Source organism: Poeciliopsis prolifica, unplaced genomic scaffold (assembly GCF_027474105.1).
Source record: "Poeciliopsis prolifica strain line A6 unplaced genomic scaffold, Auburn_PproV2 SCAFFOLD019, whole genome shotgun sequence".
Classification (NCBI taxonomy): Eukaryota; Metazoa; Chordata; class Actinopteri; order Cyprinodontiformes; family Poeciliidae; genus Poeciliopsis; species Poeciliopsis prolifica.
In genome coordinates this window covers 8,600,632-8,626,844 of record NW_026562394.1, presented here as the reverse complement: position 1 = coordinate 8,626,844, position 26,213 = coordinate 8,600,632, and the positions used below count along the sequence as shown (strand labels likewise).

Below are 26,213 nucleotides of genomic sequence, written 5' to 3'. Positions count from 1 at the left end.
GCTATATTACTGTAAAGTCTGTGCGTCAAGATTCAAACTTCTCAGTTTACCCCTGTGTCAATGTGATTAATGTGAGGACACAAGGAACCAAAACGTGTTTTCTTCGGCAGGGAGGCTGAATCCATACTTAGAGAGAAGGTGCTTTTATTTATGTGTTTCTTTAATGTATGTTTAGAGACATTATAAACCCCTATCGTAATGTTTTATTCGTAATCTCACCACTGCTGGATTTTAGATGATCCTGTACAAAACAAAACTCTTCAGCTAACTTCTAAAACAAAGTTAAACCAGATTTTAAATGACAGCAAAATCACTGACACAGATTTAAAAAAGTAGAAGAGTGGCAAAAAGAAAGAAGTAAGACTCCATGCTAATAGAAGCGACAGACAATGCAAAGGAGACATTCAGCAGGTCAAAGAAGTTTGCTGTGTTCAATTGAGACAAACATTTTTTGCATTCTGTCTATACAAAAAACACTTTGTGGGGGCAGAAAACCACCACACTGCACTCTAATCACACAATCGCTCAAACAAACAAACAAAAAAAAGCCATTGCAGTGGCAGCATCATGATATGGGGATTCAGCAGGGACAAAGAAGCTGATCAAAGTTTATGAAGAGATGATGGAACTAGATGCATTGCGAGCCTAGAAAATAAAATAAAAAACAGTACAGGCAAAAAAAAGATAAAGGCTGTGTTCAGAGCTAAATTTATCTGCAGGTCCATATCTAACAATACTAAGTATTCAGATACTGTGTATCCAATCTTGAGTTAAAATGCAAAAAAAAAAAAAAAAAAAAAAAAAAAAGAAATGGGGGAATATCTGTTTTCCCAAATCTATTAAATCTATAATTGGAGTCAAATGTGTTTCTATAAAATATGTTATGATTAGACATTACATCTCAGCACTTCTTAATACTGTTTGAAGCCATTCATAGAGTGAGTCCGCTCATCTCCTTACTACTCTCTGAGTCAATGTTAATAAAAGCAAGTAATATTTCCAGCAGCATTCTTTGTCTTTGTTGCCTAATATTTACTGATAAAAAACAAACAAACTTTGAGGCCGGAGAGTGAAAGCGGCTCAGAAGGTGGCAACAGAGAATCGCTCACAGAGAGGGCTGCTTCTGAAAGCTACCAACGAAGAAGAATCAGAGACGGTGGCAACAGAAGGCGGCGAAGAAGAACGAGGAGAATGCTAATCGGAAAATAAGAGAGACGGGTTCTGTTTAGTTAACGTTAAAACAACGCTGTTACCTCGAACTGCTCCTCTTGAACAGAGCTGCGTCCTAACCGCTAAACTATGACAGAGCCTCAGTCAGCGCTGTTACTCAGGAGACAGCTCGCAGGTAATTAAACCTTGTTGGGAAAGTGCTGGGTACCTGGCTAACAGCGGTACTGTGGCACGTAGCTGTGATGTTGTGTGTGCTGGCGCAAGTTGTTTTGCTTCAACCTTTTTACATGAACGTTGAAATACAGTGACTTAAAAACTGTGTCTGGAATAAAGGGGAGTTTGCCGACCGACACGTTCCAGGTGAAAAAAAAATAAATAAACGAACGAATTTGATTTTCGGTGTTGCGAACTGTTCGCAGCTGAACGCGGCTGTCACCCAAGTCCCGACGACTTCCAGCTGTCAGGGGAGCTAAAAAGCTAACGTGCCGATGTGTTTACATGGATTTTAACCGAAATATCAAGTGTCAACTAGCTTTTCCAGGCGTGACGTTTGCCGGTTATCTTCTTAACGTACTGCGGAGTGCTACGTAGTAGCACAAAGAACATTAATATGTCATTTTTGGGACCTATTTTCTTTCCAAACCACTTTGAATTGTTACCATATTTAGCCACCTCACTGGTATCGTTAGGCTAGGCTAACGTTAGCTGCTGTAGCCGTTGTTAGCAGCATGACGCCAAGCTAACAAGCTGATGCTAATATCGCAAAAGCTACATTTACGAGGCTGAAGTTTGTATTGGATTTGGAAGCCCAGAAAAGGGACAGTCCACTGTTTTTACAGAGGTATTAGTGAAGCACTTTTTGAAAACATGATTACGTATTTTTATTCTGATAGTCTCATTCAGAAGAGTTAAGCCCAACACAAATAATTATTTTTAATATTTTATTGCATTATTTGTCTGGTTCAAACCTTTTGTCAAATTCTTTAAGTGTGTAATTGAGTGTGTTTATTTGTATCTGTAGTATAGTCATCTATTTCACCACCAAATCTTGTTTTTGGATGGGTTGTGATCTGATGCTGTTTTCTTTGTGCAAAGCGAAACCCCATTTGTTGAAAGAGCATCAGGCAACATTTTAGATGAAAGCAAGATGGTGTATTTAGATTAAGAATCAGGGCAGTGGCAGCCGGGCTAGAGCAGACATGTGCAAAAGGGCTGTAATTGGTTGAGTTAAATTGTCAGGCCATTTGCTGCATATCTCACTTATTCACTTCAATCTCTACACTGTCAAGTGTGTAAATTGTTCAATAAAGGCCACTCTTGCCAAAAAAAAACAAACATCTTTACCATTTTTTTTCTTTGCATATCTACATAATTTACAAATATAATTTTTGGGGGGCTAATTAAGCCCTCAATTTAGATTGCAGAATCTAAATTGAGATTTTGCAATCTCAATTTTTCTATCTTTGAACATTTATGAACCAGGGATGAGTATTTATTACAAAACTAATAAGCACAATTTCTTCTGCTTTCTATGCAATATAAATGGCCTACCATTTTCAGTGGCAGAATGCATATTAAATACTACAGGAAAACAAACAAGGACTTTTGCTTTGTTTTTGAAGCTGAACCTTATAAATTAATTCTAAGACGAAAAATGCAAATTATTATTTTTTTATTTTCAAACCAGACACCTTACTATTAATCTTCAGATGCTTTGAAAAATTTACCTAGAGTGCCAAACCCATTCAGACGGCTATTTTTAGCAACATTCATCTGAACAGCTGTTTTTGCTTTGCACATATCAGATTAGTTATGTTTGACATACAGTTGGTTGAAGACACTATCTTCTAGTCTATTCTGTTGAAATAAATGTGCCGTAGTTAATCCAATTTAGTTTTTTTTTGTGTTTTTTTCCAACATGTAGCATTTCATCCGCTCCACAGGGATTTTGAATAATTCTTAAAGTGGATAAATGAATCAGAAATTATCTAGGAAATTCTGGTTCTATCTTTAATATGTAGTAATTTGTTTCAGAGTTCAGCAGTCTAAATTATGTTTTTTAAGGTAATCCCAATCTCCCAAAAAGCTTTGAATTGCCCCCCCCCCTTACCTCCCTCCTCATGCACATTTCACCAAATCACAAACATTGCTCTAACATTGCACAGAATCAATCTAGATTAATTTAAAATTGCCCTTTACTGAAATACTGAATGCAAGCTAACTTCAGAGTTACAAACTCTTTATTTTAGCAGAGTCTGCTGTGAATTAAATTTAGCTCCTCTAATAATAGCACCCTTCCAAAAGCAGCCAAGTTCAGCCCACTTCCCTTTAGTTTAGGCTCAGGCTCTGAAGTTAATGTTTCTTTTTTTCTTCTTCTCCTTTTTTACTAGTTGTTTGCTTAGAACTGGTCGTGGTAACTCAGACATGAATCTTTCTATTTGGAAAAGATTTACTGTTTGCTGACTTTTACTCATGTTTCAACTGGATCCTTTGGAAAATGGAGGAGCGGGGGTATGACATGCTTGATTTAGTAAACATGTCTGTTTCATATGAATATGTTAACAACAGCTTACTGCTGAAACCAATGTAACTGTTGTCATGTGGCACTGACGCCTGCAAGCCAATAGAAATTGCCAACAAGCTTATGTTTTAAGTTGTGAGCAGCGCAGCTGCGGCTCAGTGAAACTCGTTCTGCCGTTCTAGAAAAAACACTCCTTTCGTTAGATAAAGATCTTCTGCCTGAGCTCATCCGTAAGCAAATACCAGTAACTGATGAAAAGTGTCACATCTTTGTTTGTTTTTTTTAACGCTTTTGCCTTCTGTTTGGTCAGTTCGGGGCTTCAGAATATCAGGAAAACATGTAATTGTGGATACTGTTGCTAAATATTGCGAAATTGCTCATGATAAACCGACATTTTTTTGGTCTGTCCCCACCACTCTGCGTGAGCTTTAGCATGTTAGCCACTAAAAACATCCATCCACTGTGGGCATTAAGGGCAGAAAAAGTCCACCAAGTAGGCCAAATATATCATTGGCATTCATTGTTGCTGAAAAATAACATCCTACCAAATATTGCATTACGACGGCCATTTACCGTTGTCCAGCTGTAGCTAAATTTTATTAAATCATTTATCTTTGCATTAAGGATAGCTCCACCTGTCATTAATTTCTGGTGTACGGCATTTCAATGAAGTGTGTTGAAAGTGGACACCTCAACAAAAGTAACAACCTAAGTGTGTGGCATGTTACATGTGCAGCCTTATGCAATCCCCCAAGCAAGCGTGACACACATACGCTGGCTCGCCTCTGCAATGTTCAGAAATCATTCTGGGGTTTTCTGTCATCTGAACATTGCCATTTGATCCCTGTGTGTTACCTAGAGCTGAACAAAAACCCAGTGGAGGGATTCTCAGCAGGCCTCATCGAGGACAATGACCTGTACAGGTGGGAAGTCCTCATCATCGGCCCTCCAGACACACTCTAGTAAGTCACAGTGTTGGTTTTCACGTGAATAACTTTTTTTGTAGCTATCTTTTAAAGATGACTGAGTTTTTATCCTGATATATTGATCCTTGTTTACCTTGTGTCCACAGTGAAGGCGGTGTGTTTAAAGCTCATCTGACATTTCCTAAGGACTACCCCCTCAGGCCACCTAAAATGAAATTTATCACAGATATTTGGCATCCTAACGGTGGGTGAGGTTGTACGATACCAAACGAACACGAATAGAGTTGAAGTGTCTTAGAAATAAATGTCTTGGTGCTTCGGTCATTAATATTTTGTTCATATGGAAATTGTTACACAACATGCAAATACATCTTTTTCCTCATTTGCTTCTTGCATCCATGTCTTTAATAATATTAACGTTTCATAAATTCTTTGCAGATATGCCTCTGTTGACTTGAGCTCATTCAGATTTGTCAGTTAAGGCGAGGCAAAAGAAAGTTTGAGTCAGTTTGGCAGCAGTACTCGCAATAAGAAGGAAGCAAATGGACCACACATTTGCTGAGGAAAAGCGTCATGGTGGCCATTGAGTCTCTACTGCAGACGATTAGTTGTTTCCTGCTGGCAGACACACTGGAGTCATTCTGATTGGCAGCCATTGTGAAATGTACTCACCAGATGCGACTAAAAGCTTCAGCTGGATTCATTTTATGAAAACATGAAAAGTGGGAGCAATGAGAAAACAGTTTGAACTGGCTGTCTTCAAGAAAATACTATTTGAGTTGCTCGTTAACTCTAAATGCATTTTTTTTTTTTTTTTTTTTTACACAATTTGATCTAAAATAAAAAAACCTGGAGCGTAAAAAGTATTTCTTCTACTCCGCACAGTAAAATTCTTTACACTGGAGCTTCACAGCTGAAATGTTCTCCAAGCGTGTTCACAGGAGGCTGAATGACTTGGTTCAAAAACTCTGACGTAACCGCGTCAGTTGGAAGTGGAGGCATGTCAGGCGAAGAAGGAAATGGAAGCTAACTAGGTTCTTCTCTCCCTCATTTTAGTTGACAAGAACGGAGACGTATGCATTTCTATTTTGCACGAACCGGGCGAGGACAAGTACGGCTACGAGAAACCGGAGGAGCGCTGGTTGCCCATCCACACTGTAGAAACCATCATGATTAGCGTTATCTCTATGCTGGCAGACCCAAATGGTGACTCGCCAGCCAACGTGGACGCTGCGGTAAGTTTGGCGACTTGGCGTGTTTTCCTTTGAAATAACGAAACGTTAGACTTTTTCTATTTTTTTTAGGAATTTGTTGATCATAAATGTCAAATGTGACAAATTCAAAAGGACTAACAACAACAGCAAAATAAAAACATCTTTTGTGATATCCACTAGGAAGCTTCTAAATTGTCTTGTTTTTGTTTCCCTCAGAAAGAGTGGAGGGAAGACAGACACGGCGCATTCAAAAGGAAAGTCGCCCGTTGTGTACGAAAAAGCCAAGAGACAGCGTTTGAGTGATATTTATCGAGGATCTAGCTTCTTTTCTGTTTTCAGGGTAAGACGATTTACCTTTCACTCTAAAGTCTTGGACTTTATCAACGTCAGCCACCGTTATCAGATTATAAGTGGCTCTATTGCACGCACCGTGTGTCTGATGAAATGAATGCAGCTGGTTTAATATTAGATAGATATGACTTGATGTTATGAGTGCCGCAGTAAATCCTCCATAGAGCCTAAAAGTAGCTTTATCGTGTATTTTAGAAGTTGCTGAGTTGGATGTTCTCAGCAGCGGAGAAGCATCAGTTGGATCTGACTTTCCTATATATTCCCACGTTCTGTCATTACTTGTGGATTATGAATTGCTAGACCTATCCTTTCTGTTCATTTTGTGTTGTGATCTGCTGTTCATTTTACTGCTGTAAAACTGTTTTTTTTTTGTTTTGTTTGTTTTTAAAGATTTTACTGTCTCTGCTGAGTAAGAGAGCAGCAATCAATATTTTCCACATTTTTTTTTTCCTTCATCAACTTTCTGGAGCAGCTTAATGCTGCTCCTGCTGTAGTCAGTGGACGAAAGGCAGGTTTCACCTGATGTAAGGGCGGGAGTAAATTTGAAGGTTCAAGAGTTGGACCGTCTGACTTCACAGCCACTCACTTCTAGTCTGTAGTCGATGAAGGACCGTTGGAAGGACGCTGCCCCTTAATTTGTTTAAAAATAATGGGACATGTATTAAAATATGTAAAAAAAAATTTTCCCTCTCTAATTTGTCACGCTAAATGTGCAACGTTTCCAGAGACGTTAATGCCGTTGAAGGCATTTTGAAGTGTGATGCACACTAAAAACGATTGTCTAGATTTAACGGTGCAACCAACCAACTAATCTTTCCCTCCTCCCCTCTTCCCCCTTTTTTCCACAGGTCTCCAAATTGAAATTCAAGATGGCACTGTTTCCTGCACTCTTCCACCCTGTCGCCAGGCTTGTCCTCCTTCATTTTTGTCTGGAACAGACTGGCAACTGTAGGGTGCAATATAACATTAAAGTGACTACCGAGGCTGACAGAAAAAAAAAACAACAAAAAAAACGCCAAGCAAGTGCCAACATACAACTACGACAACAACAAAAAAATTCAATAAAAAATAAATAAAAGAAAACATGCACCCAGAAGATGTTCAAACATTTTTCAAGTTTCTGAACTGCTTCAACATTCAGGATGATATTGTAAAGACATGTACATAGAACAGACTCAACCGGATAATATATACGCTCCGTTTTCATCCATCAAGACCTTTTAGACCAAATATTTAGTGCTGGTTCGGACAGATTTATTTTTTGTCTTTTTTTCCTTCTCTCAACTCCGGCATGCGTTAAACGTCGTTAGGCTGCTTTTCCGCAGGAGGTCTTAAACAGAACAAATCATTGTCGGAGGAACGTCGTCTGTGAAGAGGCTGTTTTTGAGTGACACACGAGGAACACGCCTGAGGATTACCGCCTGAATAAATTGGAATGGATATCACAGCCATCCCAGATCTCATCACATGTAAACCTGGATTATGCTTTTTTTGCCTTTGAAGTCTTACCATATTTTAATTTGGCGCAAAGAAACATCACAGTGTTATTTTGTTGTGCATGCTGTTTTTTTTTTTGTTTTTGTTTTTCAGAAGTGCCTCCTAATAAAATGCTTGGCCACCTCCCCCCTTTTGCCCCTACAAGGGTTCAAAGTGTTGGATTAACATTAAAGAAGTTGTCATATCCTGCCTATAATATGAGTTCATGTAATAGCCAGTACATTGGGATTCTATAATTAGGGTGTTTGTGACAATTTTCTGTAGCAATAACCCTCCTGGTATAAATTGTACAAGTTAATTTTTATCTGCTGATGCAATTCGAGGTCCTATTCCTCAGAATTTTTGTCTTTTAGCAGCGATTTGTTCCTTTTTCTGTGTTCATTGTAGGAGCTGTTATGCATGCTTTTTGGATGTTTTTTTTATTCTTTTTTTTTGGTTTTGAAAACGTCTGAGTGTTGACGAACAAAGTCGGCCTGCCCTTTTTGTTTCGGCGCCCTTTGCTCTTATTCACACATTTCTGATAATTCTACCCTCTGATCTAGCGCAGTTTTGCTCAATGTACAAAACGAAATACTGATGTATATTTTTCTTCTTATGAAATCTGTCACCTGTAGTGAGTTCTTCTAAAACATGACATTTTTTTTCAATAAGTCCCGGTAGTTCGACTTTATTTCTGATTCAGATGGAGCAAAATATCCTTTTTTTTGACTGGTAATGAGAATTTTACTGTGTAAAATCTATATTTATATATACATACATATATTTCTATATTTATATGTAGATATATATGTAGGTTTAGGTGTTCTTTTGTCACCATGCTGGATGAGGGCTGAGATTATTGATTAGGAATTGACATTATTCTACTGAAGCTAACATGACGCTACCGTCACTGTGGTTAACTCCTGGTACAAGCACAGCTTTAGTTTGATGTTTGTTTTTTGCCTATCTGAACACAATTGGATTGAAGAATGAAATTCAATCTAATTGAATCAGCTTGCACTCACTCTAAAAGGTAATTGCAGTTGGGAATTGGGAACATTAAGTAACCACTTGTGTTCATGGATATTTTTTTCACCTTGTTTTTTTGTAACAAAAAAACCCAAAAAGTGGCAGAAAACCAGCTGAACGTTCTGTGTAAATCAGACTTGATGTCGGAATTGTTCAAATCTTTTCAGATCAAGTGGTAGAACAAATCCTGGAGTCTTGAAAGCCAGAAGATCACGGTTTCTACATCTTGCACCTTTTGCTAATGAAAACCAGCATTCTGCAGCAATGATTTTCCCACCCTCCCAAAGCAGTTGGTGACATAAGAGTGTAGGGGTTTCAGATACTTCCTTTTGGAAAAAAAAAAAAAAAGCTTTGATGTGCTTTGTTCAGCAGACAAATACCTTCACCATCATCAAACCTGCTTCGGCTGAATGGACCGAGGACAGTGGTTAAAGTTTCAGTGTCCAGCTCTATAATTCCTGTAATTCTATATCCCAATAATATCACAGATGGTTGCAATATGTGATTTGTGGTCTGGGAACATTCAGCACGATTTGCCTCACTGTCCAGTGAATAACCTTAAAGGATTTTAAGATTTCCCATTATTTCAAATCACTTTTTTTTTTGGTTTTGTTTCATCCATATATCCATATGCACAAAATTCACTGGATTGGGCAATGTTATTTTGTCTTTAAGACAGCACATGACTTTTGCCTTTTAAATGTTTAGTTGAGACTACCATATCATAAGTGGTTTTGCTTTGCCGTTAGCAAGCCCAAGGCCAACTAAGCCATGCTTATGAACGCAATTGTCTGATTTATTTTTAAAGAATGTGAAGTGATTCACATGTGTGATGCAGTAAATTTTAAGTGACGGCTTGCAAGTACACACCTGCCGGCATTAAGTGCTTGACAATCAAAGTTTCTGCCATTTTAAAACTGTTTTATTAGCCTCAAATCAAAGTCTGCCTGTGGCCCGAAACAGTCTAGGGTTGGAAAAGTAATTTATTTGTATTTTTTTGTAGCTATTTTACTATCTTGACCGACGTACATGTTTCCTAAAAGTATCATGTGACCACCCTTCCATCTGCTAACGAGCTTTTGTGAAGCACTTAAACGCACCATCGCCGCCCACTGCGAGCCTCCTCATCATATCGCGAGAGACACCATCAGTCCGCGGAGCTAACGCAGAGCAACATGGCGGAAGGTGAATTTTTTTTAATCTCAACTATTTTATACACACCCTTTATTATATCTTTCATTGTCGTACCTTTCAAATAGTGATACTCGACACCTTGACAGTTGAATAGGCCGTGCATCGTCGGGGGGGTTGCTTTTCACGAAGTACCGCGATACTGTTCTTGTCACACTCATCATGCAAGTGGGCAAAATCTCTCGTTAGCGACCGTTGGTGTTGATGCTAGCCGAATTTTTGTTATACGAGTTGGGGCGAAGTGGGCAAAATAAAATTGCCGCTGCGGCAGACGCAGACGAGTAAGAAAAGAGTACCAATGCTAACAAGCTGGCCATTACAGAGCGACTGTTAATAGGTAAAATGAGCGTATAATGTTGCTTTTATCTACTGATTAGATGCCAACGTCATGCTTCGCAGCAAACTGTCTAGTTTGATTTAGCAGGCTTTTGCCGCTCCGCTAGCTGTCTGCCCTTAGCTTTTACAGATCAGTGTGGGGTAAACGGGACTGTGAACCTGCCAGAACAGAAAGAGAGCCACACCTGATCAGCTCCCACTGGGTGCAGGTGCCAGGTCCGAGGGCACCTCCTATTTTAAGCCGAGAGTTTAAGGGAAATCTGCTTACAAACACACCAGCTTTACCAGCTGCTCAGCTTTTTAAGGGTTTCCCAGCGGCATCGCATTGACAAAGAACCGCATCTCAGAATGACAAACCCTTGATTTAGCTTATCCAGTTTGTGTGCTTTTATTATTATTGTCTGTGTTATGTTTTATGTATGCCCCTGCCAGATTAATGGAAAGCTGTATGTTGGCCGTGCAATCAGGTGCTTTCTTTTTTCTTTTTTTTTTCTTCCACATGACCAGTGGCTCTGCCAGTGGCTGTTTACAACGGACTACACAGTAACCTGCTGCCTCAGCAGTCTTGCTTCACTAAAACTTTTACTGGCTTAAAGGAAGGAAATGGGCCCCAGAGGAACTCCTCGGACTTTTGTAACAGTCACTTGAGAGGGGAGAAAGGTGTGGCTGCGCTAATGGGAATTTGGTTTGAAGACTTGGGGAGAAGTTTCCACATTTGGTCACAACCCAGTTAAAAAGCTTTTTTTTTCTTTTGGTATCCTGTTTAATAGGCCTGGAGAAATTAGTAAACAATTATTTGGATGAGTAAATCCCAAGTGGTTTTCAAAACTTTTTACTAATAAAAAAAGGGGAGAGAAATCTAAAAAGTGTGGCGTGCCTCTGTTTTTTTTTTTTACCTAATTGTTCTGCTTCCTCAAGTAATCGATTAAATCAGTGCCTGAAATACGCTGTCTGCAGATCTTCCTCTTTACTCCTAAGTTCCGGTTGCCTCACGCAGTCAACTTTAGCCCCGTATTTGCTGCCGACCTTTAACCCTCCGTCCTTGACCCTGTGTATCGATTTGTTTTCCGTCTGTCTGCCCGTGCGCGCAGAGGAGGTGGGGAAGCTGCAAAAGCACCTGGCCTTGCTGAGGCAGGAGTACGTGAAGATGCAGCAGAAGCTGGCCGAAACCGAGAGGCGCTGCGCCGTGCTCGCTGCACAGACTTCCGGCCAGGCCTCTCCCAGCCCTGCAAGTGCTGACACCTTCATCAGCCGCCTGCTGGAATTTGTGGCCAACCTCTACCAACAGGAACACTACAGGTGAGGGTCGCACTCGGAATGGCAGGGATAAGTCTGGGTCAGCTTGATGAATAAAATTATTATTATTATTTTTTTTTTTGCAGTGATCTGAAAGTGAAAGTTGCGGGCGATCAATACTGTGCCCATAAGTTTGTGCTGGCCGCTCGCAGCGATGCCTGGAGTCTGGCCAACCTGGCATCCACCGCTGAACTGGACCTTACTGGTGAGCAGCACTGGTTGTGTTGGTGGAGTAGACTTCATGACCCTCTTATCACATGTGACCGTTTTTTTTATTTTTTATTGTGAGCTATTAAACACTAAGGAGCCCTCTGTCAGTCAGAACACCTATTTGTTAATGAATAACAAAATATTTATTTGGGGGAAGTTTTGTCTGTACTGTCAGAATCAACAACATATTCAGATTTCCTCTACTTTTTTTTTTTTTCATACCTGTGAGTTAGGGATGGGTACTAAGTCTGTTTTGATCAATTAATCAAACTTTAATCAAATTTTGAAGATGTAATTTTTGAAAAATCTGGATTATTTCTTTTCCACCAATGTGCTTCTCGGATTCCCATACTTTAGAGGGATGACAGCAATGTTGTTTGACAAGCGTGTTTTATGTACCGCTTCTATTTATTTGTACTTTGAATTCAGGTCATCTGTACAGCAGAACATTAAAGTGCAGGCTGCCATTGTTGCATTTTTTTAAATTACAAGAATAAAATCATATTGTCAAAATAATACAAGAATAAAGCGTTACTATTACCAGAATAAAGCCATAATTGTATGAAATGTTTTATACAAAAAATAAAATGAGGAACATTGGTCATTTTGTGACGTAATCCTTTGATACAGGTTTTGCAGATGAGGAACAGCAGGACTTTGAAACGATGGTGGAAATGACTGAGTTTTTATTTCAAAGATACAACCAGACAGACTCAAGTAGTCAGACCTCGATAACAAAAAGCTTCTTCTTTATTTCTCATTAAAATTACGTTTCTTCTAAATTGAAGATTTTGTATTGCATCTTTATTCTGCTCTTATTACGACTATTCTTGTAAGTAAACAAAAGTTCTCGTAGCATCACTCTGTCGCACAACTCACAGGAGGCATTATTGAAATAAGTCAGTTTTTTTTTTCTTTCATTTCTAATTTCTTTTTTTAGAGAAGAAGGCGAAATTTTTTTTGATTAAAATCAGATCTGGTTTGAAAAAAATCTCATGTTTTACGTTTAAGTCGTAATCTCCCATTCCTCCTGTGAGTAAATAACTATGTAGGGCAATAAATACATCCCACTATTTACTTTATAACCAAAGGTTTCACCTGAATCTGTTTGTCATGTAAATGCTTCTCAGATTGCAAAGCTGAGGTAGCCATGGCGATGCTGCGTTGGGTGTACACAGACGAGTTGGAGCTCAGTGAGGATGACGCTTTTCTGATTGACCTGATGAAGCTGGCCAACCGGTTCCAGCTTTACCTGCTCAGAGAGCGGTAGGCGCAACCTGCCATTCACATGCGCATCTCAATAAAAAAAAAAAAAATAATTTTTTCCTCTCTTGTTTCAGAAAGCAGAATTCATATATGTGATACATTGATTACATATAGTGAAATATTTGAACTATTTTCTTGTCATTTTGATGATTGTGGCTTTCCGGTAATGGAAAAGATCAATTAAAGAAAAAAAACCCAAATGTTATGTGATGTTTTTATGGTTTACACAGTCGTAGAAAACTGTTGGCCGTCTGTTGGAACAGGTGTGAAAAAGGTGTGATGTCATCCGTAAACGTGAGGAACTGCATTCGCTTCTACCAAACAGCTGAGGAGCTAAACGCCAGCACCCTGATGAACTACTGCGGCGAGATCATAGCCAGCCACTGGGTGAGCAGCTTCAAGTTTCTGTGGCTTTCCTTTTAGGAAATGCAACTGTCATTTGCAGCCTTTTGCTACATTTCCTCCTTTCAGTCTCCCACAAACCAAAATAAATAAATAAATTCTTAGGAAAGCACCAACGTACTGAAGTCTGTTTCAGGTCATGTTTTAAACTCTTCAAACACACTTTGATTAATGTTTCCAAAAGCATCTCTAAATGCATGGATTTTTAAAAATTCTTGGCTTAAACAAAGTCAATGTTTCGATTCTTTTGCCGTTTTCTTTAAGTTTGTTCCAGATTTGTGGCGCATAGAAGCCAAATGCTTTTGTTTGGTTCTGGGGATGCGGAGCAGAACCACAAGAACCCGAGAGGCCTGGAAGGTCGATACGACGACAGCAGATCTTTAGTGTATTTTAGTTTGTAGACTAACGGCGGTATTTTAAAGTCTATTCTCTGAGCTACAGGGAGCCATTGCAAGGACTTTATTGCTGTTGATGAGTTGGTCAAAACAGGGAAATGAAACAGACTTCCAATTAGAGGTGCACCAATAAATCAGCTCAGATTTCTTTTGTTTTGTGCGATCAGTCTACTGATCACATCTACCTCCTCAAAGGTCTGTTCTTCTGCCGTAAGAGAGGGCTGACTGACCCGGCCACCAGATCACATCTGCACAGGCCAACTTATTGACACGGTTGTTGTATTTAGTGATCTGTCTGACCAAAAACTTTGTTTAAAAAAAAAAAAATCTACATTTCTTCTAACGTCTTGACTTTTATGTTTCTCCCTGGGGTTCTCATGTTTACCCTCCCTGTGGAATAAATTAAAAACTCCCCATTTAGCTTCAATTCGTTTTACTGTCCTCAGCCAAGTTTATGCTGCAGAGAATGGAACCGGTCCAATATAAAGGAAAGAGTAAATTCTATTATGTTGCTTTTTTTTTTTTCCCTTTTCCCATCATAGTCTTCATTGACTATGTTGTTGTGACTGTTGCACGTCTGTTGCTTTTTCATCAGGATGATCTGCGGAAAGAAGATTTCAGTACCATGAGTGCCCAACTTTTGTACAAGATGATCAAATCGAAAACGGAGTACCCTCTCCACAAAGCCATCAAAGTCGAGCGGGAAGACGTGGTGTTTTTGTATCTCATAGAGATGGATTCGCAGGTGAACTCTGTTCTCCCTACGTCTTTATCGATCGAGCACCGCAAAGTCGTAATCAAAGGTTTGTTCCGCTGCAGAGAAGTTGACGAGTTTTCTACCTGCTTGCAGTTACCGGGGAAACTGAATGAACTGGACAACAACGGGGACCTCGCTCTGGACCTGGCGCTCTCCAGAAAGCTGGAGGGGATCGCCACGACTCTGGTGAACAACAAAGCTGACGTGGACATGGTGGATCAGAGCGGCTGGAGCCTCCTTCATAAGGCCATCCAGAGAGGTCGGTCCGCCACATCCGGTCTGCAACCTACCACTGGTGTACAACTAGACTGTAAAATAATTTCTGAGGAAGAAGAAAAAAAAAAAAAAAGTTTTCAATCAGGAATTTTTATTTCCTTTTTTTACCGACTAGGGGACGAATTTGCTTCCATCTTCCTGATCCGCCACTCGGCTCAGGTGAACGCAGCCACAGTGGGGGCAGTGGAAACCCCTCTCCATCTGGTCTGCTCCTTCAGCCCCAAGAAACACACGGCCGAGGTGATGAGCAGCATGGCCCGAATCGCAGAGGCTCTGCTCAAAGCCGGAGCTAACCCCAACATGCAGAACAGCAAAGGCAGGTGGGTCACATGACGCCGGCTCCGGGAGCTTTACGGCGTCGTAAACTTTTAACTGCAGTGCAAAGTGTGATGCCGCTTCTTTGCTCGTGTTGCGTTTTAGAACGCCGCTGCACGAAGCCGTGGCGTCGGGGAACGAGGCCGTGTTCAATCAGCTGCTACAGTGCAAACAGTGAGTCCCACTCTGATCAGAAATCACAGCAGTGCTCATTGTGATCATTTCATATGTCTGGTTTAATGTAACTAGCTAATTAGAAGCATCTCCTGCAAAAAGTGTTCATACTCTGAACTTATTCACATTTTGCAGGGGTGTATCTGGGATTATCATGGTAAAAGTACTTAATGCCCCTCACTTTTTAGATTTTAGTTCTTGTAGTATATAGTTATTTAGTATTAGTTTTTGTTTGAGTCAAAGGCCATTTAAGAGTCCATCGTGGTTGTTCTTCCAGGGGGGGGAGTAACAATGTTTGTCCCTCAGTTTTCAAAGAATCAACCCTTCCACTGAATTTATTTTCTGAAAAAAGAGCTCAAGAATCAAAATGCAATTTAGGAACAATGCTACATCCCATTCCTCTCTGAGTATTCTGTTGCTTTTGGTGTCGTAGATGTAGCAAAATTCACAAGATGAGCTCGGTAAATTTGAGAAGGAGTCTCTTGCGAATGCAGCGCTGCTTTCAGGCTGTCCGCATGGAGACGCATTGTTCTGTTAAGTAGCCCATGTTCTGGTATCTGGTGGTTTTCCTGTTATTGTGGAAGCGCAGCGCATTCTACGGGCTGGAAACATGAGTGTGTATTGCACAAGATAGGGGGGAGGGGGGGAAATCACAGCTTGGGCTGCCAATTAACATCTCTGTAAAGTATGTTAGGATTTGTGATAAGATGTGACAGACTTTAATTGGGCCGTGTGCAATTGTGGTTTAGACTCGACCTGGAGCTGAAGGACCATGAAGGCAGCACAGCTCTGTGGTTGGCCCTGCAGCACATCACCATGTCGTCAGACCTCTCTGTGAATCCGTTCCAGGACGATGCCCCGGTCGTTAACGGGACGTCGTTTGAAGAGAATGGCGTTGCTGCTCAGCTCATCAAGAGAGGAAGCAATCCAGATGCACCAGACAACGCCACAGGTGCCGTTCGGGGCTTTTTGTTTGTTCACCAATGTTGCTTTTGTCACCGTGAAAGATAAAGCGATCCCCAGATTCATCAGTTTCCTGCCCTCCTAACAGGAAACTGCCTCCTGCAGAGAGCAGCTCAGGCAGGCAACGAGGCGGCGGCGCTTTTCCTGGCAACTCACGGGGCAAAAGTCAACCACTTAAATAAATCGGTACGCATTTTCTGATGACGTCCAGTGTGTGTGTGTTTTTTTTTTTTTTTTTCCTTTCTCTTTTTCGAATGGATCATAACATGATGGTAAATTTATGAATGCGTTCCCGCCTGCAGGGTGAGAGCCCGCTTCACACAGCGTGTCGCTGCGGCCTGGCCAGCCTGACCGCCGAGCTGCTCCAGCAGGGCGCCAACCCCAACATGCAGACCCAGAAGCCCCTGCCTGAGGAAACCAACGGCGTGGCTCTGCAGACGCCGCTCCACATGGCCATAGCTCACAACCACCCAGATGTCGTTTCTGTCATCTTGGAACAAAAAGGTAAAGCAAAGCTTACCTTTTTGCAGTTTTTTTTGTTGTTTTTCCTGTTCATGACACATTTTTTGACTTGTACAACTAATAGTTCAGTAAATAGAGAATTTAGCTAAACCTTGAGCTTTGGCAAAAGTGTGAAATGATGTATAACGTTCTTGAATATTTAGGATTCTTTGATGTTTTGAAGGTATTTGACTGCTTTTCTTCCTTTCTTGCCTCTCAGCCAACGCACTTCACGCCACCAACAACTTGCAGATCATTCCAGACTTCAGTCTCAAAGACTCCATGGACCAGACAGTCCTGGGTTTGGCCCTCTGGACAGGTACACTTCACTAAATGGATGTATTTATCTGCATCCTCTAAACTTTTCTTGTTTTTTTTTTATTGTTATTTATTTACTGAGTTCAATCACTTCCTGCCAGGTATGCACACTATTGCGGCCCAGCTGCTGGGCTCCGGGGCTTCTATCAATGACACTATGTCCAACGGACAAACCCTGCTTCACATGGCTATCCAAAGACAAGACAGCAAGAGCGCCCTCTTTCTTCTGGAACATCAGGCTGACATCAACGTTAGGTAGCAATAAATCTTATTCCAGCAGTTGTTTTTCTTCATCGACTCGGATTAAAACCGATGGTGATTTTTTGAACGTAAATACGACGAAGGGCGATTTAGCTCCAGGTAGACGTCGTACTTGTGATAATGCGATTAACGCTGCGTCGCCTCTACTTCCAGGACGCAGGAGGGAGAAACGGCGCTACAGCTGGCCATCAGTAACCAGCTGCCTCTAGTGGTGGACGCCATTTGCACAAGAGGAGCTGATATGTCTGTTACAAACGAAAAGGGGGATCCTCCGTTATGGCTGGCTCTTGAGAATGGCCTGGAAGATATCGCGTCCACGCTGGTAAGAGAGGAGGGGGAAAAAAATAAGTTGTGTATGTTGACAGTAGGTTCTGTCAACCAAGGAGTTGTGCTAAAGAGACTGTGCAACAATTTGCTGGTTATTGTTAAATTACAGGTTTTGTTACGATGTGATCAAAGTTTTAGTAACTTTGCTTTGATGCTTTTTTTTTGGCTGATTCTGATTTTGCTTGATGTAGCATAAGAAAAGCAGAAAGTGTTTATTCAAGCCTGACTACAGTGAGCTTTTATTATTTACATTTTAAGCTGAAAAACGTGAACTCTTAAAGATAACCACTTGTTTGGACATGATTTCTGTTCACTGCTCATCAATATTCAATGGTTTTAAACCATCAAAATCTTTCTGCGTTTCAAAGAAATTCGAAACTCAAAATGATGAAGCAATGTGGCATTGAAGAAAGCTGATATTTTGGTTACTTATGTATTTAAAATATGTCTAAGCTGTTGAGTTGAACAGAATGAATATTCTCATGTGAATAGGAAGCTGCTGTTGTACGTTTGCTTTTTTCTGATCCTTATTCATGATTTCTTTTGGTTGTCACATTAATTATTCATAATTATTGAGTGATAATAATTATCACTCAGAAAGTACAATGAAAGCCCAGATGCTGGTTTTGCTTCAGCAACCATATTGACAGAAAGAGTAAAGCTCTGCTGCTTAAAGGGAATTTATAAAGATCAATAGCATGAGCTATTTCTGGCTGTTTTCTTTGTAAGCAACTCATGGAAGGTTATAAAACTGCTAATGGTTGGTATGAAGTCATAGATTGATAAACTGAACAGTGCATCTAGTTCTACTGCTCCACCATGCTAAGTAGCAAAGGAATTAACAGCCAATGTGGCTAGTAATGATACAAGTAAATGGTAATAATCAGAGGCCCCAGACTGAAATTAGAACAGAAACTAGTTGCAATGTGATTCTAGTTAATCACTAATAAGTTATAATTTGATGCAAAATTACTAAAAGCGGAAACTATTTATGGTTAATGCTAATAAATGTGCCAAGTAAAGATCTTTTCTTTTTTTGTTAACACTGTAAATAAACTAAAAATGAACCTACCCTATACCATTTCCATTATTTCACTCTAAAGAAAATTAAAAAGTCTCCAAATAAACTGATATATTTTTTTTGATACTTTTTAGAAAGAGCACTGAGCTTTCAAAACAAGGTCTCAAGGATGAGAGGCCCCATAGGCCAAGACTATCAAACTTTCTTACAAATACTATCAATTGATTGCAATTGAAGTTTAACTTAAAATTTCAGTTACTGATTTTGATTGAGGTTGCACATGTGATGTTAGCAGAATTTTTTTTTGCCCAGACAATATGTTTTAATTTATTGTCAGATAGATGATTTCCTTTAGCAAATGAATTAACACCAAGTTTTACATGTTCATAGCCGCTGGCTATAAAAATAGTCGACTGTCTGCTTCTAGCTAACACTTCTGATGATGCTGACATGACTGTAGGAGCATGAATGATGTCATTTCAAATATTCGTCGTCTCTGTGAGTCGTTGCCGCTCTGCTATTTTTCTGTCTGAAAACCCGCCTTCTCCTGCCTGGGGTCCAATCAGAAACTGAAATTTTAAGTTCCTCTGTAATCAAACTCTGAGAGACAGTTTGTTACTGTTTGTAAGTTTTGGCTCATGGAGCCTCTCAAACTCAAGTGTTTTTTGCATCGATTTAAAATTTTTTTGTCTCATGGCAAGTTTCTTTTAAATATGGAGCTGAAGCGACATCACACGGAGCGAAAATATAAAAATTATTTATCTTTAAATGACCAAATGTTTAGCGTTCACATCTTCAGCAGATCATTTCAACAGTCTGTATCAAACACTGGGAGTTGGTTGCTAACAGAAGCACAGGTGGTAAACAGAGAATGTGTTAAATGGGAGCCTGAATGAACGACCAACGTGCAACAAAAAACAGCTTTTCCTTTTAAATCTCTTGTCTACATCTTACTGCTTCATCTGACTTAATTTTTGACAAATTTTTTGGAAGAAATAACAGGAAAAAAAATCAAAGAACAGCATTTTTGTACCCTTTTTTTTTCCTGACATAACTCCCTTTTTGCCCAATAGGTGCGTCATGGGTGCGATGCCACATGTTGGAGCGCGGGGCCCTCTGGCTGCCTGCAGACCCTCCTGCACAGAGCTGTGGATGAGAACAACGAGGTCTCCGCCTGCTTTCTCATCCGCAGGTTTGCCACTTTTCCTGCATGCAGATAAAACCGACTGCTGTTTTTCTTTTGAATCTAGATTTCATTAATAAAAAAAAGAAGGCAATCCCAAAAATAAACAGTGACGTATCAAAAGCATGTTGACATTTTTAGATCTGCGGCCAGGAAACGTATTGTAAACTCAGTTGGAGTTTAGTACATCTTCAGTGTGTGTGTGTGTGTCTCTAGCGGCTGTGACGTGAACAGCCCGAGGCGTCCTGGACCTAATGGGGAAGGAGATGAAGAAGCCCGAGACGGACAATCACCCCTCCACTTGGCGAGCAGCTGGGGTCTGGAGGACGTGGTGCAGTGCCTTTTAGAGTTTGGAGCGAATGTCAATGCACAAGTGAGTTCATACCGTCAGTTTTTCCTTTTTTTCCTGATGCATTTTTGTGTGTGCGGGGAAGCAAATCGTGAATGTGGGGCATTCGTGTGTTTTCAGGATTCAGAGGGCAGAGCTCCCATCCACGCTGCTATCAGCAACCAGCACAACGTCATTATCCAGCTCCTTATTTCCCATCCGGAGATCCGGCTCAACCTCCGGGATCGCCAAGGAATGACACCATTCGCCTGCGCCATGACGCACAAGAACAACAAGGCAGCGGAGGCCATCCTAAAGAGGGAGCCCGGTGCTGCAGAACAGGTAGCGGGCGGTGGGAGGAAGATGCGTGGGAAAAAAAACACACCGCTTGAACGTTTTTGTGTATAAAAATGTTTGCTTCTGTCCAGGTGGACAACAAAGGAAGGAATTTCCTCCATTTGGCCGTTCAAAACTCGGACATCGAAAGTGTCCTGTTCCTCATCAGCGTTCAGGCTAACGTAAACTCCAGAGTTCAGGATGCTGCAAAACTCACCCCTCTCCACCTGGCTGTGCAGGCTGGTTCTGAGATCATTGTTCGCAACCTGGTACAAAATTCCTTTCTTTTTTTTTTTTTTTTTTTTTTTTTTTTTCTTCTTCCCAGTCCGATTCCTAAAGTTGTAGTGAAATGTGTGACATTTGGTTGTGTATTTGTGTCCAGCTGCTTGCCGGAGCCAAAGTGAACGAGCTAACCAAACACAGGCAGACGGCGCTACATCTGGCTGCCCAGCAGGACCAGGCCACTATCTGTTCTGTGTTGTTGGAGAACGGCATAGATTTTGCTGCTGAGGATGAAAATGGCAACAATGGTATTTTTTTTCTTTCTTTTTTTTTTTAGCAGTGATTTTCTAATCAAAGATGATGGCGCTCTTTTTCTAAACATTTTTCATTTTGATACACTTGGTCCTAAGCCTGTTGCAACCAGTTAAGTATGATGAATTAAAATTAGCTCTAATTTCCATTCTGAAATTTTTTGCGGGGCAACTTTATTCATTTGAATTTGTTTGCACAAGAACAACAAGAACAAATCTAAATTCTTAGGAATTTTTCACAATTTATGATAAATTTACTTGTCTAACTAGAACTACTACTGAGAAAGCCTGACAAGGTCATTGCTGAAGCTTTGCTCATAATTTGCATGGAAACAGAGATTTTTTAAAAAAAATTTATTACTATTATTTAGACATCATGTCACATTTTCCTGAATCTTGACCTTTTTGTGCCTCCTAAGGGTCTTGAATTTGCCGTTTCACAGTGACCCGATTTTAGGTCTTTTTGCTAGATCCAAACAAATCGGTTTGTAAGTCGGTTGCGGGGGGAGAATGAATGTCGGACTTATTTTACACCATGAAACTGATGCATTGCAGGAATCGGTAAACATTCATGATCTTTCACCGACAAACCAACAGGTTTCTTTAAAAGCAGTAACACATTAGTAGCTGTTGTTGAGCCATAAGAGAGGGAAATGAAAGGAGCAGCTGCACCCAGGGGAGAGGAGTTTAGGTTTGGCTCATTTGCATTCCCAAGTATCCTTGCATGGCAAATGTTTTGAGCTGCTTCCAACCCTCGAGTGAAGAAGTTTGGAAAAGCATTTGTAGTGAGTGCCGTCCTATGTAGGACTGCGACTTATTATTTTGATGATCAATTATTCTGACGATTAACTGGAATAATAATGTCAATAATAATTTAAGTGGTTAAATTTAACATTTTAATGACGAGTTTTATTTTTGGGCAATAAAATAAACCTTGCATTAGTAAATCTGAACTGCATATTTACAGACAAAGACGTTTTTTTTTTTCATCTTAAATGCAAAATGCATATATTTTTGTGCAGTTTTGGCCGAATATGTTTTTTTTTTTTTTTCAGTAAATGGTCTTTTTTGAATCTGAATACTTCAGTTAATCACAATTGCTACAATAGTTGACAATAATTTCAATAATCGGTTGAATCGATTGTTTACGTCCTAATCATACGCTGTCTGATGGCTACTGTATGTAACTTTTACGAAACATGTTTTTTTATTTTTCTTTTTTACATATTTGTTAAAATTATGATGCAGCGACAACATAATATCAGACAGTCTTCTCCCACTACCAACTGCAGAAATGCACCACTGAGTTAGAAACAACCAATCAGAGTCAATCTCTGCCATTAGCTCATTTAGCAGCATCGATTGACAGCTCTGTCTAAGACCCTCCTCCTGCCTCCGATTGCTTGTTTATGTCCGGGAGCGGTTCATTTCTTCAGACCGCAGTAGTAAATCAGAAATCATAATCTTTCACCGGATGAAGAGCACGATCTGTCACAACGTGGAGACAGTTTTAACAAAGATGGAAAATATGTAAAAGCTACATACTGTAGATTTAAGATGTATTTGTTTCATTTTAAAAATGATGATTCTAATGAACAATTCTTTTCTCTGCTGCTTTTTTTCCAGCTCTGCATCTGGCTGTGATGCAGGGCCGCCTTAACAATGTCAGAACCCTTCTGACGGAGTCCAACATCGATGCTGAGGCCTTCAATCTCAGGTACTTTTAGTTCCTTTTAGTCCCATGCTTCACTGGGAGCCAATGTGTAGTAAAATGTTGAAAATTAAGCAAAAATGCTTCATATTTAGGGGTCAGTCGCCAATGCATGTACTGGGGCATTACGGTAAAGAGAACGCGGCAGCCATCTTTGAGTTATTCCTGGAGTGTATGCCGGAATACCCTCTTGACAAGCCAGACGGCGAAGGGAACACCGGTACTGTGGTGATGATTATCATGCAAGTTAAAGTAAACGCTCCACTGTGATGATGCATTGACTGTGGAGGTGTTGGCTTCATTGCAGTTCTGCTTCTGGCCTACATGAAAGGGAACGCCAACCTGTGCCGAGCCATCGTGAGGGCTGGGGCTCGACTGGGCGTCACAAATAATCAGGGCACTAATATTTTCAACTACCAAGTTGCAACCAAACAGCTGCTCTTCCGCCTTCTAGGTGGGTTTTTCTGCTTTTCATTCAAAACGAGAGCTGCTCTTATACTACGATATGTTTTGTAATCGAGCCACGTTGTTGCTTTTATAGATATGCTGTCCAAAGAGCCCCCTTGGTGTGATGGGTCCAACTGCTATGAATGTACCGCGAAGTTTGGTGTAACGACACGGAAACATCACTGGTTAGTTGGCAGCCATTTTCATCTACACCTTACGGTCATTCATGGCCAGCACTTTGGAGAATCACAGAGTTTTGCACAAAATCTAGTGTTTGTGTTTTCAGGTGTTTGTTGGAAGTTTGTGCTACATTGAAGTTCAGTATGAAACATTTTGTATGTTATAAAGGCCTTCTATAGAAATATGCCTGAGATTTATAAAAACTGTGAATGTTTTTATCCCTTGTGACACCATTTCATCAGCTTGAAAAAAAAACTTGTTTATTTCCAATTACTCCTACATTCTTAGTATGGAGGGAACAAAGGGACAAAATGAAATAAATCCATCACTCATTAAGTATACCATCAAATAAATAGATGTTTAATCTATTTAAGACAACTAATTACACTATAGCATAATTCCACCAGTTTTTTTTTTGTTGCCAATCTGCCAGTGTTGTCTACTAAATCTCTCTAAAATGCTCATATGGCAGAATCACAGAATCTGGCTAAACCAGTGGAGTTCAGCAAAACTGTGTAAGCTCCGCCCTTAGCCCCGCCCCTTATTAACCAGAAAAGAATTAAATGCATATTTAATTTCCTTCTTTGGTTTTTCTAAGTTTGCATCTTAATGACTTGACATATTTTATGGCACAGTTAATGATTTATTTATTAATTGTGCCCCTCCTTCCTTGACTCGTGTTGCCATAATGACATGCACATGGAGATCATCCCGATAGGCAACACAAGGCTTTCCAGCAGCGCTCCCTTTTAAAGTAACTCTTAATGGTCTTCTAATTCAATCAAAATGAGTGATGGCTTCACTCAGTGAACCAGAAGATGCTAGCTGATGCTAGCGTGCCATTTTTGGGGGCGGAGGGAGCTGAGCTGATGCACAGAGCAAAACAGCTTCTCTTCCATCTGAACCATTTTCCTACCAACCTATACTCCATCCCAGTTACCGCCTTCAAAAACCGAAGCAGTAAAATTTGTCAAAACTAAAATTCTGGCTACGACTGTACAACAAATGAGCTTCCACAAATTGTTCTCGCTCCAACACGTCATTGTCCAGCTCCTTAACCACTCTCTCGTTCCCTCTTCGACTCCAGCCGCCATTGTGGGCGCCTGCTGTGCCACAAGTGCTCTATAAAGGAGATACCGATCATCAAGTTCGACTTGAACAAGCCGGTGAGAGTGTGCGACATCTGCTTTGACGTACTGACCCTGGGCGGGGTATCGTAATGCCGCGACTCGACGCCGCTATTCAGGAACGCCACGAGGAAGGGCCACAACGAGCAGCGGACACCAAGGACCATCGTCTTTATACTACTCCAGTCTATGGAAAACTATTAATCTTCTAGAGAGACATCTCAAATAGAAACTTCGTCTTTTTGTTGGTTTGAATCAAGTGTCTGAAAGCAGCTCGACGACGGCTTGGACGGAGTTTCTTTCTTTCTCGATGCCCGAGGTTTGCGGCGATTGGCTCCTACAGTCGCTGGCGTGAGGCTGTTGTGATACGTCAATCCGGTGATAACACTTGTAGAAGGGTTTACCTTTCCTCTGTTGGGTTGTTTTACCATCCACGGGACTCTCCCAAAGCAGAAAAATGCAGTGCGACAAATTGATTCATTTCTAACAGTTTTGATTATTCATGTTTGCAATCTGTTATCATTCACCCTCAGTTGATTTGTTTTTTTTTTCTTGTGAGGTAACTGATCGAAATGAGTAAAACTAATCATGTTAAGATGACAACAACAAATCCTGTCAAGTCGGCAGATGAAATGGCACAACTTGAATCTTTTTGTTGTTGTTTTTTTTTTTCTTTTTTCTCCAGTGTAAATGAAAATTGAGTGACATACGACAGAGTATTAGGGGACACTAAAGAAAAAATAAAATGACAAGAATAAAGTCATACAACCAGAATAAAGTTGGACTATTCACAATAGAATAGTCGTAATAGTAATGCAAGGATAAAGTTGTAATATTACTAGGGTAAACACGTCATCAGATTATCGGGACACGGCCTGCTCCTGATGCTAATCTGATGCTGATGTGTTAATAAATGAAGTATTTCCTTATTTGTACAACCAATGCCAAAGTATCACTTCACCAGATGCTCAACATTCTTCATCTGCAGCTATAAGGCTGCCTTTTTTTTTGTGTCTAAGTTCTTGAATCACAACTTTATTCTTGCAATATTGTGACTTTATTCTCGTTTTCCCTCCTCTTTCTTTTTCCTAGCCTTGCCCTAAAACTCCTTCATAATAAAGACCAAGAATCTTTATTATGAAGATTCTCTTACCGCCCACGCTTCTCGTGTCATTTGTAGCCTTCATACATCAGTCATATCACGAATCATGTTCCGAAATGGCTCACCAGATAACATTCCTTCTGAATTGTTTTGTCCTGCCATCACTGATATCTTTTTGATGTTTAACGCTCTTAATTTTCTCAGCCTAACAGGTGCACTTTATCAGAAACACAAGACATTTCAGATCATCGGGGAGAATGTGGACTAAGTAGGGGGTCGGCCAAGTGGAGCGGCCTCTTTAAGTATTGTTAAATTGTACAGATAAATGTGTGATATTTTTTGACCACTACAACTGTTTTGTACTTTAAAAATGCAGTTTGTGCTTGTCATTGTGACAAACCCAAAAAACAAAGAAAAAATCTTGCCTCTGTTAATCTTTTATGCACATTGTTTAATCTTTTATGCACATTGTATTGTATCTGTATGCTCAGATATCTAGCCTGTCTCTTCCTGGTGTATTCTTCTAGAGAAAGGGAGGACAACTTTACATAAAGGTCATCGACAAACCGT

At 40.3% G+C, this 26,213-nt stretch overlaps 2 protein-coding genes across 2 annotated transcripts; both read left to right on the top strand.

The window, feature by feature from the left end:
• The first annotated feature begins 1,144 nt into the window (after window positions 1–1,144).
• Window positions 1,145–8,329, top strand: ube2g1a (ubiquitin-conjugating enzyme E2G 1a (UBC7 homolog, yeast)). The gene is made up of 6 exons (XM_055043558.1): window positions 1,145–1,345; window positions 4,551–4,653; window positions 4,764–4,861; window positions 5,674–5,852; window positions 6,048–6,171; window positions 7,031–8,329. The coding sequence occupies exons 1-5, from the start codon at window positions 1,300–1,302 to the stop codon at window positions 6,132–6,134; spliced, it is 513 nt and encodes a 170-aa protein (XP_054899533.1). The 5' UTR covers window positions 1,145–1,299; the 3' UTR covers window positions 6,135–6,171; window positions 7,031–8,329.
• A 153-nt stretch (window positions 8,330–8,482) lies between these two features.
• On the top strand, window positions 8,483–26,210 carry ankfy1 (ankyrin repeat and FYVE domain containing 1). Its single transcript, XM_055043540.1, has 25 exons — window positions 8,483–9,872; window positions 11,306–11,513; window positions 11,597–11,715; window positions 12,851–12,986; window positions 13,250–13,373; window positions 14,379–14,528; window positions 14,634–14,799; window positions 14,932–15,136; window positions 15,237–15,305; window positions 16,055–16,257; window positions 16,357–16,454; window positions 16,571–16,772; window positions 16,990–17,088; window positions 17,189–17,342; window positions 17,502–17,670; window positions 19,770–19,888; window positions 20,096–20,252; window positions 20,349–20,549; window positions 20,636–20,812; window positions 20,926–21,073; window positions 22,703–22,793; window positions 22,883–23,007; window positions 23,095–23,241; window positions 23,329–23,419; window positions 24,502–26,210. Exons 1-25 carry the CDS (start codon window positions 9,863–9,865, stop codon window positions 24,632–24,634), a joined length of 3,501 nt encoding a protein of 1,166 aa, XP_054899515.1. The 5' UTR covers window positions 8,483–9,862; the 3' UTR covers window positions 24,635–26,210.
• The last annotated feature ends 3 nt before the right edge of the window (window positions 26,211–26,213 follow it).